This window comes from Pteropus vampyrus, unplaced genomic scaffold (assembly GCF_000151845.1).
Source record: "Pteropus vampyrus isolate Shadow unplaced genomic scaffold, Pvam_2.0 Scaffold101, whole genome shotgun sequence".
Lineage (NCBI taxonomy): Eukaryota > Metazoa > Chordata > Mammalia > Chiroptera > Pteropodidae > Pteropus > Pteropus vampyrus.
The window spans coordinates 2630050-2641442 of record NW_011888882.1 but is presented as its reverse complement, the minus strand read 5'-3'; the positions used below and the strand labels follow the sequence as shown (position 1 = coordinate 2641442).

Here is an 11393-nt window from a genome sequence, read left to right as displayed (position 1 = left end):
ATAGACACAAAGGTTTTTGGAGTGATCCTGCGCGTGAGAGCAGCAGAGTACATTGAGTCTTACTCCTCCTTATTCCTCCACCTTCAGACCCTGATTCTGTGATGTTTAACGTCACAAGGAATGCTCCAATAATCACTTTCATCTATTGGTGCAATGTCCTATTGGTAGAACTTAAAACATCCCCTATTCTGATTTTCCTATTTTATTTAATAGGAAGCTCAAGCCCAAAGAGATGAATTGACTTGTCCATTCCTCACAGAAAATTAAGCTTTATTTTCAATGAAACAAATACTATTCCCTGGACACTCTTAAAAACACTATTATTTTACCTTAGTTGCGGGAGAATGTTGTGTTCAGTTTTCTTCTCATTCCCATGTCTCCTGATATCATATCAGGACAGGTAGACCTGTAGTGAGTGGCTCATGGCAGTAGGACAATATGACTCTTCCATGGTCTGCATATGCAAAGAGCTGGCTTTAAAAAGACACCTTTGCCTAATCCTGGGGAAAAAAAACAACCCAGGTATGAAGGATCCCATCAGCTGCAGCAAAGCTACTGGCCAGGAAAAGAAGTGAGAGAACCAAAACATAAAGAGGGGTGGGAAGGAAAACTATAATTCTGTGGGCACTAACTGTTTGAAATAAAACTTTTTTGAATAATAACTTCATCATCCCTTCTCCATTCTTAAACACTTAGCGTCTAGGGAACAGCTAGGTACAGACCCAAGAAGGCAGGCCTGGCTTAGGTACCCATCATGGATGATGGGGTATGCCAACTATGTAGGATTTGCTTAAGGCCTGAGAAGCTCTGATAGGGTTTTCATTTTTATTTTTCATCTTCTCTTACATATTACCTACCATCCATTCCTAGTTTCTTTCATACTTCATGCTTTCTCTCTGCTGTTTCTCTCATCCTGGAGTGTACTTTTCCTGCTTGTCTGCATTGTGAGATGCAATCATCTTCTTATGCTTAGTTCAAGCATCATTTCACTGAAGTCCTCCTGACTCCTACAAGCTGAGTTAGTCATTCCTTCTTCTGGCTTCTGAACTTTGACTCACTCATACTATCAATTCTGCTTGGTGTGGTGATATTGTCATCTGGTGTTGTTAGAAGGTTTTACCTTAAAGAGTTTGTATTAAATTTATTTACAGGACTTAATGTTAGATGACCTGACATGCAGCAATTACAAGTCATTTTACACTCTGAGACCATACTTTTAGGTGACTTTCAGTGTGACCTTACCAAAGAAACAGGAAGTTTTTCTGTTGGCTTCAAAGATTCTTCTCTGGTGTCATTAAAGGGAAAGAAATGCAAAGCAGATTTGTGTGCATTTAGAAATGCTGGAGGTGAGCTAGTGGTAAGCCAGTTCTTTTAAATGATGTTATCAATCTACTGGGAGCAACTCACCTTCGTGGTGGACTGTTTTTAAAGGGAGAGGACATGTATTTTTAGAAACAATAAACCCTTTTACCAACAGCTCAGCCAGACCTGGAGACTGATATAGTTCACAAATTTAGAAGTGATGGAACGTACCCAATAAAGTAGCAAGCATGCTGCTGCTATGACCGAAGGGTATTGCTTTTCAACTGAGCTGCGTTTAAATAACAGACGTTTGTTCTTAGAATAACAATCAAGTGTTTTCTATGAGAAATATATATTGCTATCCATTAAATTCTGCCTTTTCAACTCCCCGATCCATTTCTAATCATTATGAAGTGGCACACTCATTCCTAAAAGGTACAATAAAATGTAATTGGAAAGAAATCTTTAAAAGTGCACAAAATAAAGAAATTGTTTTTGTGAGCTATGTAGTAAGGCACCATTTATTAGAACCTTACCAAATGTTCATATTTGGGCCTAAATTTATCTTTGCACTAGCTATAACAATTGATAAACAGATACTAGGGGGGCTGAATAACTTACTTAAGAAGACAGACTGTTTTTGAAATACTTGAGTAACACCAATTTCGGGGGAAAAAAGCCAGGGAAGATACTTTTATTTAGTAAAACAGATGCAATTAGATATTTTTCAATATATTGTTAGTATAGTTTGGCACATTGTCTAGTAGGGAATAATTGCAATGAACTTGCTTTAAAATTGTCTATATTGTTACCTTGTTAGCCTACATTGCTAAGATTTTGCTGTATTTAGTCGTTTTTAGAGTGAATGTTTTCAGAAAGGTTTTCTTTTTTGCTTAGACTGTAGACGATTCTCCTTTGTGAAAAATGGCTGCTGAGTATGCAGAAAAAGTATAAAAAACTTCATCAGGAACACACTGCTTATGATCATTTGAGATTTTCCATCCCTGGAAAATTCTCAAATTAGGCTTAGTAAGAGAATTGTATTTAGCAAACTGCTAATTAGACAAAGCAAAAGCTTATTGGCAGGGCTGGAATTAGGACTGCACTTGTCCTTAGTTCCCATCTTCCCTTAGCAGCAACACAGCTCCAGGGGCCCAGATAGTGCTTTCCACAGGTCCTCGAGCTTGTCTTCCAGCAGGGCCCTTGTACCAGGTACAGCCCCCCAAGTAGTGCTCTTATAAGGCTCCATCAACTTTAGTAGACTGGCAATGAATGACTATTCTTGCTGGTCCATCAACATAAAAGGTACCGAATCTAAGATCAGATGTGATTTTGAGGTATGAACATGCCTTTGTCTCTGTTCTCTAGTCTCTCTCACTCCCTTGAGATTTTAGTTCCTGTTAGTATAATTATAATTGGAATCCTTGGCTTTTGAAGTGGTGCAGTTTCAGCTTTACAATCCAGTAGAAACTTCACCATTGCTTAAACAATTTTTTTCTCTTTGCAGCTAGAACTGTTTCACAAAGCCATATGGTGCCACCAAACCTCTGGAAGGAACACAAAGTTTTCATGATGTAAAAGGAATAACTTATTAAAGAGAGCCCTAGTGGAGTTACTGTAATGAGCTGAAGATTTCTCTGGAGGTCTGTTGCCTGTTTGATGACAACAGGAAACATATTTCTAAACAAGGAGGTTAAAAACCTTCAGTGGAAGTATGCTATTAAGTCATAGGATTTTTATTTTGATCTAGCTCAATCAGCAGGGGCCGTGGCTTTTTTTTTTTTTTTTTCACAGTTAAATGAAACCTGCCTCCAAAACCATCCTCCCAGACCAGACTTCCTGTTTTAAGTCTCTGAGCGGAGGCTGGAAGGCTTAAAACAATTCTCAAACTTATTTAGGAAGAGGGGCAACTGGAAATTACAGCACTGTTTTCTGAATGCAATGAAGAAATATCTGGCTTACTGAGCTAAAAATGTCAAATTATAAAAGTCAGCTCATGTCAAATAGACTCAGTATAAACTCTGAAATACACCGTTAGCAGCAGTAGTGAAGTTTAAGAAAAATTGGGAATATAAAAGATTATCATCTAGAAACTCCTATTCACTATTTTAATGAAATTAAAATTCTTCTATGAGTCTAGAAAAAGATTCCATTTTACTGGTGGAATACCTAAGCTGAGTTTTTGAAACATTAGTGTTCCACTGGGGCATAATTTGACAGCCACTGGTATAAAGGTTATTAGCTGTATAGTGCTTTCGGAATAGTTATAATAAAATTAATGATAATATGTGATTATGACCTTCAGTGTAGTATTCAAAGAGTTTCTTCTGATGGTTAGCTGAGAGTTGAGGCACAGGGAAATCTGATGACAGATTCCTTAAGCTTGATTTCATTCATGGCTTAAGGGAACAGTGATTGACATTTAGACCTGAGACTCACTCCGGAGTCATTGCGCAATGAGCGAGAGGCCAGCCTGTCAGCGTGTGCTGGTGTCAGGCTTGGCCCATGCTGAGAGAATAGCATCACCGCTAATTGAAACTGCAGAGATGATTACCAAGGCTGAGGCCTGAGAAGCAATGTATACCAGCACTGGAGGGAAAAGGGCTTTTTATTTGTAAAAGTTCACCATCAAATCACTGGACAGGATAAACAACTCATGGAGAAAATTAACACTTATTATAATCAAAAGGGAATCCATTGTAATTTGCTGATTTCTCTAGGCACTCTCAATGTAATGTTGAACTAAACTCTCTCAAACATCTCCCACTGGATAAGCAACCGTGATTGGAAAAAATCCATTTTTTTTTTTTTGTCATCGATACCTCTTTCCACAGCTTTCTGAATTATATTTAAGCATAATATAGTGTATTTGATGTTAGCAAGCACCCAATTTAGCATTAATTTCTCTGGATGGAAATATGAGCCATATGTTTATGTAAGTAATAACAACACTATGCAATTTGATCATCTCTGAGCAGACTGATAATATTTTCATCTCAAAGAGGGAGTTCTGAGAGTTTGCATTCATTTTTGAAGCATCAGCAGCTTTTAGTCAGAGGACACACAAGTTTTCTAATCTTATTTTATTCAATTTCTCTACTGGTCTGACTCTGATTAGAGGTTCAAATAAAATTGTGATTCTTCTATTTCTTGACTATATTAAAATATTTCTTGTCTCTCTCTTGGCACAGCAGCAACTGCAAGTAAATTAATTGTTATAAAGTTATGGCAGAGCGGCACTAGTATTCTTTGAGGTGACTATTAGAACAGATTTCCAGAGGGTTGATTTTTTTTTTTTAATATACTCAACCTCACATCATAAATACATTTTCACAAGGGTACAGGAAGCCAATGCAGAAGTGCATGTTTCCAGGTGTTCTCATATGCACATAAACAGCTTCGATTTTGGGATCCCGCAGGGGAGACGTAAAACAAAATGAGTAAAAAAAAAAGTTGCACATAGAGTAATTTTAATCCATTCCATTTTTAAATACCACAATAAATTTAATTTTCACAATAAATTAAATAGCCATATTCAGTTTACAAAATAGAATTACTTAGTGTGAAACCAGTATTTACAACAATATACATTATGTACATGACATTTCTCTTTGTTGACATAGATCATGGGAAGTGACTTTCTAATGTGTGATTGACATCCTACAAGTGATACCATGGTCTGTATAAGAAAAGAATAGTGCAAAATCACCACAGGAACTTTGGAAACAATGTCAATTTTATGAGATAAGACATTCTTTTAAATCATAAGAAAATAGTATTTTCTGTTTTCATGGCACCAATTCAGCATCTGAATTAAAGAGCCAGCTTTTCCTTAGAAATGAATGCATAACTGAATCCTCTACTTCCTGAAGCTTCATAGCCATTGGTACATTTTCACACATACATCTTTTGGCTTAAATCTATGAAAATGGTGGGTGACAAATTCTGACTCAAAGGAAGACTTTGAGAATAGCTGAAGTCACTTTCCCCTAATACCACCACCTCTTCTTTTAGTAAATAGCTTAGAAGATGCAACTATGCAGATAGCAAATGGTTTTTTTTTTTTTTTTGTAAATTTTCAGTAGAAAAAGAACTGATCTTATATTTGGTCACACACTGAGTATGTACAAGTATACATGGAAAAATGACTCGGATAGTCGTATCTCGGAAAAGTGCATATTTTAATCTAGAGGAGGCACTGCATGTCTCCAGGCACAACACATAGTGTTGTATGACTTACTATTTTAGGGCCAGTTCAGTGTCCTTCCAGTGATCTGGTAAAATTTTTGATTAAAAGGGTGAAAGAATTTGCGCAATTTGGTAATGACAGAGGGGTCCACCTCTGGATGAATGCGCCCCTTGCTGCCAGCCAGGCACTTATTAAAGATAATGTTAAATCGCAAGCAGTAAAACCCTCTTGTAGCATTGAAATATAAATTGTACTGACTTATTCTTGGGGGAAGATTTAGAAACTTCTCTACGAGCTGAAGTTCTGGCAGAGGTTCCGTGATGAGGCGATCTCCATCGACAACGTGAAATTGCTCAATTGGAAAGTATTTCAACCACCTTTCCAGATGTTTGGTGTAGATGCTGGTTCTTACCGCCTTGTATTTTGTGTTCACTTCACAGGTATTAGGGTCTATTGCCAGCTTCTCGAACTTGTAATAGGTTTTATTCTTCCTCTCTTTCCCCTCTAGCACCTGAGTGTAATCAGAAATAGCTCTTGTGGTTGGCTCCCTGACAATGATCAACAACTTGATGGATGAGTTCATTTTGTAAATCCTTTCCGGAACCTCCTCTGTGATAAAATATGCTGGGCTCTTTTCAATTGTGATTTGCTGAGGGTAGGAAAAAGGCATCTTTTTCCTATACCACTCAATACCCTTGGCATAATTCTCATCATTGTCAAAAAAGTGGATTTCTTGAGAGGCTTTGACCACTGCCGGATGGAGGTTCAGCATCTCAAGCAGGGCCCTTGTGCCTCCTTTCCTCACCCCAATGATAATGGCCTTGGGGAGCTGCTGGACCAGGTCATGAAGGCGAACCTGCTCCTTGGAAGCATTGCCCTTCCGGAACTCATGCAGTAGGCCACGCTTAAACTGCAGGGCACGAAGAGGAAATTCAGCCTGCCCGTGGGCTCCGAAACGGCCTTCAATGGGGCAAATGGGCTGCAGCCTGCAAGCAACAGAGAGATGCTTTAAGAAGCTCACTGCAACTAACTCCTCATTTTTCTGCTTCCCCAGTCAGAGTAAGACATTAAATACATAAATAAAACCTCTGTTTCCCAGCCTGATGTAATCCATAATGAACATATGTTTGAGAAATTTTATTTTAAGCAACACTGTATTAAATGGAGCACATATAATTGATGAGATTTTTTTTATTAGTGCTCCTTAAAATTTTTATTCACTAAGCACTTAATTGACTACGGCATGTACTTATGTTCACAGTACAGGACCGACAAGTGACACACGCCATGCTAATGGCCTTTTAACAGCTCACCAGTTAATATCATTTAGAAAACGTGAAAGGTAGGAGATTATAATCTTTGGCTGGGAGACTGAAGGGCAGGTAGGAGGCCAGTCTTTTGGGTTTTGTGTGCTATTATTTCCTTGCAGCTCAGCAGCACTCACATGGTTCTTAAAAATCTTTGAGATACAATCTGAAAAGAGGTCCCAGTCTCTGCCCTTGGCTATTTGCATCTGCCCTTGGCTATTGGCTATTTGCAACTTAAAAAATTCCCAAACTAGCACTTGCTGACCTTTTTATTTTATCAGAATTCCTGCCATTAGCCTTGTGGGCAGCTAGAAAAGTACTATATTCTGCCTTTCTTTTTCTTTCTTTCTAAAGAGGTCTGCATATAGGAACAAACTCAGTGCCATTGGCAAGTGCTGTGTATCACCTACCACACCTGGGACCAGACAGAAACAAGACCTTGGCAGGGCCTAAAACCTCAGCTCATCATTGCCAAGTCCATTTAAGTCAGGGACTCGAGCTCATGAAGGAAGAGATGCAATAGATGGAGCCAAAAAAGAGGATTTCCACAACACTGACTTAAATAATTAACAAACATCACTGCTTTTCTCAGAAAGGTAATATCACAATATTAGACTACAGTGACTTTAATTTGGCCTGGCCAATATATATGGTCATTAAATTGAGTTTGGTTATAGTCTGGAACCAAACTGAAATTCGTTATAATTTCTTTTGTAAGTGTATCTGATAGGCATTTTAGCCATCTTGGTAAAGGGTATATTAGTGAAATGGCTGTTAAACCAATTCCTTCAACTGAGGATTCTAGTTATCCTAATAATTTGGAGTTTGTTCCCTCCTCTGTGGCAATGAGGTTCTCTCTTGCTTTTCCCAAGAGACTCTATTGTATCTTTCTTATCTTCCTTAATGTTTATAATTAAAGGGAGAAAAGAGAAACCTCAAGGTCATGCCAAGGCATTCTGTAGCACTGAGAAAAAGGGCTTGGCCTGTATTCTGTTTTAAACAGCTATCTATCCTATTGCTTATGGAAACATAAACATATACAAATATAAATATATTTTACTTTCTTTGTGGTGCTTGATTTTTATGATTTTAAAAACAACTCATGCTCACTATAGAAAATGTGGAAATATAACATACTATTAAAAAAACAAGGTTTACCACAGTTAATATTTTAGAGAAACATGAACTTTGTTTTTATAAATTTGTTAATGGGGTTAATGCTAGAGCTCTAAATGGAAGATATTTCACTATGTAGCAACACGTACATAGTGAAATATGTTTTTAATTGTGACATTGACTGGGTTATCATAAATTCTTGTTTTAGCTCTTCGTGGGAGAATTAAATGCTAATTCCCTGAGGTGTTCACTTAATGTAATTGATGGACTTCTCTCCCATGCATTTAGAACGATGCTAGTGCCATCCTTGGGAGAATTGAAGAAATAGTCCATCAAATCCTTCTCTGTAGGACTTAATTCTCTCAAGGAACCCTGGCTGAGAGAGGCAGAAACAGTCTCTGCCCTTTCGACCTGGAAAGGAATTTCCCTACCTCTAGAAATGACCACTTCTTTCTTTTTCCTTTTTCCTTCCTCTTTCCACCTTCTACCTGGTAGCTCATATCCTGCAGAACAATTGCTTTTTGAACTCCCTAACTCAAAATAAGGTGAAAATATCACCTAACTTTTACTTCCTGAAGAGTGAATTCTGAGCACAAGCTTTAGACTAAAAAATATGGAGTCCTAGGATTGGAAGGGACAGGAGAAGTATCCGAGCTCAGCCTCCCACAGAGAGGGCGGGAGCTTCAGCTACTAAAGGATAGGCCTAAGAAAGCATGTGTCGGTTTCAAACATAATCTGCTCAAACCCTCAACTGAGAACTTGTGAGAAAGCCTACCAAGCAATCCAATTTCTTATAAAAGCTATAAGAGACTGTAGACAGGTTAAAAATAAAAAGAATCATCCGCTAAATAACAAATGCATTGAAAGCTAACTAAAGACATTAGGAAGAACTTGACAGAAAAGTTCCTTTATGGACATAAGACAATAGTACCACCTCAAGGCTTTTCACTAATAACTAAGCACTATTTCTAGGAAACTGCTTGAAGTCAGTGATAAACTCTGGATTATACCATTTCCCGTATTTAGCGACTAGTGAGTGGAAAGTTTACTCAGGACTTTTGAATTGAAAAGCATCCCAAGGGTTCACTTTACCAGTCAAAATTGACACTAGCTGAAAGAAAATAAAGACTATTGATATATTATTTGTTAAATATCCCAGGTATAAGATCTACAGATTAGAAAAGGAAAATTTTAAGGAAGATGTTTCATTTTAAAATGTGACGTCATTTTCACAGAAAATGGGAATGCAAGGAGAACATACTTCAGTTTTTTCAGTACAACAGTTAATTTTAAAGGGTAAAGAAGGAAGCATCACATTTCAGAAATTCACTTCTCTGTCTTTAACAATCATACCAGATGTGGGACAGCCCAGAGGTATTTAAATGTGAAGCCAGATGTTATTGCTGGGACTTCTGAAGGTCTAGCACCTCTCAACTATTTGCTTATTTAGAGCCAACTCCAAGTTCTGTAAATTTCCTCTCCAAGGATTTTCCATTGCTTTCTGGGCAATTACTCTGAGTGACAGCCTCCCTGTCTGCTACATTCAGACCTAATTAGCATAGTTAAAACTCCCCAGGCCTGGGAGCCATCTTTCCAGGGAAGTGGATTCCAAACATGATGAACTCCTTTACAGGCTCAAAATAATTTTAACTCTCCTGGTCGCACATTAATTGTTCACTCATAAATTTCAAAATGAAGATACATAAATATATCACTGTTTTGCTGGAGGTCAACAACCAGATGCACGCTGACCACAATGAGCTGTAGAAAAATGAAATTTTTTACTGTTCACGGCTTTATCCCTTTTCTGAAAACAAATGTTAATGCACACAGAATATAAATTGATCTTGACGAACACCTTGGTTTGAGCAACTTGGATCTCTTTTTATTAAAGGCTCAATAAATCAAAATCAATACTGCAGAAAAGCATGTTTCTTGGGAATTTTGAAGGAGGAAAACAAAGGGATAGATTTAAAATTATGTCCTGAGGAAGTTTAAATCAAGAAACACTTAAAGCCACATGGGCTTAAGTAAGTGTTTAATCACCTACCTATCCAAGCTCCCAACTCTGGCAACTAGATACAGGAGACTCCCAACGGCAAGGCTTCCCAGCACTAGGATCTTCTGTCTCAGCCACGCCTGCTGTTTGAATAGCATGGCCCTCCATCAACCTTCAGGACTTCTGCAGCCTGAGAGACGGGGATACAAAGGGACTCATCAGCAGTCATCTCTTATAGGCTCTGTTGATTGTCACAGAGCCAAGCAGGGGTGGGATTAAGTGATGCCACATGAAGAACAGACCTCGTACCAACCTTGACAATGTTCATGGTGTAACTGGTATTTAGCAAAACTTTCTTTCCTTTTCCTGGCCCGCGTTATAAGATCAAATACTAAACCAGGAGAAAGATACTAACTAGACAGAACCTGCTAGGCAACTGCTAAAAGAAATTAGAATGCATGTATTATAGATGTATGTGTGTGCATAGGTATATTTATTTGTTGTTGTTAATCATTAAAAAAATACTGACAAAATGAACAACTGAGCAATGTGAGATTTACCAGCAGGGCATCTAGTACATCGAAGGTTCTGCTTCAGAATAACAAGACGGATGTAGAAATTAAAATCTCAGTTTAGTAAGTTATAATTTGGGGTATAACAATGACATATTTTACTTACATGTTTTAAGCTGTTTCTTTACTTACTGAGGTTATCAGTGGTAATTACCAGGATCTCGCAGGTTCAAGGACAGTGAACCTGAGTAACTTGCTGTTTCCTTTCAAATTCCCTGCCCCATCCTGAATTTGACTGACCAATTCTGAAAACATGCTCAGACTGAATGCCCCTGCTATGTAACCCCTCCTAGCTCTCTATAAATTTAAACAGGTTTGGCGATATGGAGTCTTGCCTTTATATCATGACAGAAGTTTACCTAGAAACATCGTACTCATAACTGAAATAAGGATGGCTGAGGAGTGTAAGGCTTTACTTGTGCTATTATTAAATTTTGGGGAAAAATGCAAGCTTCCAATTCAGCCTTTCTTATTAAAAATAAATCCAATCCTCCTTTCAAGATAAGCTTGTTTGCTTCTTATTGAAACTCAAAATAGAAACCCATGGAGAGACTACAGCAATGGGTCGTAGTTAGAAATTGTTTTCCTGCAATTATGTCTCCATATATGCTATGTGAAGACTTTCTCCATACAAAAGGTATATACTAGGATTGACTGATTGATCTATTCATTCATTCATTAAAAATTACTGAGCACCAACGCATTTCTGGCTATTCTACTAGGTTTATGAGGGGTTCCAAAAAAGATCCTGAGGAGTTTTAGCCCTTGGGAAATTAATAATGCAATTAGGGAATTTTGAAACAACCAGAGAATGCAAACTAACTTATGATATTGTATAATAAATGTTGGGGAAAGAAAATAAAAAAAAAATGGTCAAGGATGTAGGTTCCATGGGAAATATATATATA

The 11393-nt window shown here is 37.7% G+C and overlaps 1 protein-coding gene across 1 annotated transcript in view; it reads right to left on the bottom strand.

Moving 5' to 3' along the window:
* Positions 1 to 3883: 3883 nt before the first annotated feature.
* Positions 3884 to 11393, bottom strand: part of HS3ST5 (heparan sulfate-glucosamine 3-sulfotransferase 5) — a 102359-nt gene continuing 94849 nt past the window's right edge. The window contains exons 2-3 of the mRNA XM_011364783.1: positions 9965 to 10103; positions 3884 to 6477 (exon numbers count right to left, since the gene is read on the bottom strand). Of these exons, the coding sequence (XP_011363085.1) occupies positions 5547 to 6477; positions 9965 to 10071 (1038 nt within the window). The 5' untranslated portion in view covers positions 10072 to 10103 and the 3' untranslated portion in view covers positions 3884 to 5546. The remainder of the gene's footprint in view (positions 6478 to 9964; positions 10104 to 11393) is intronic.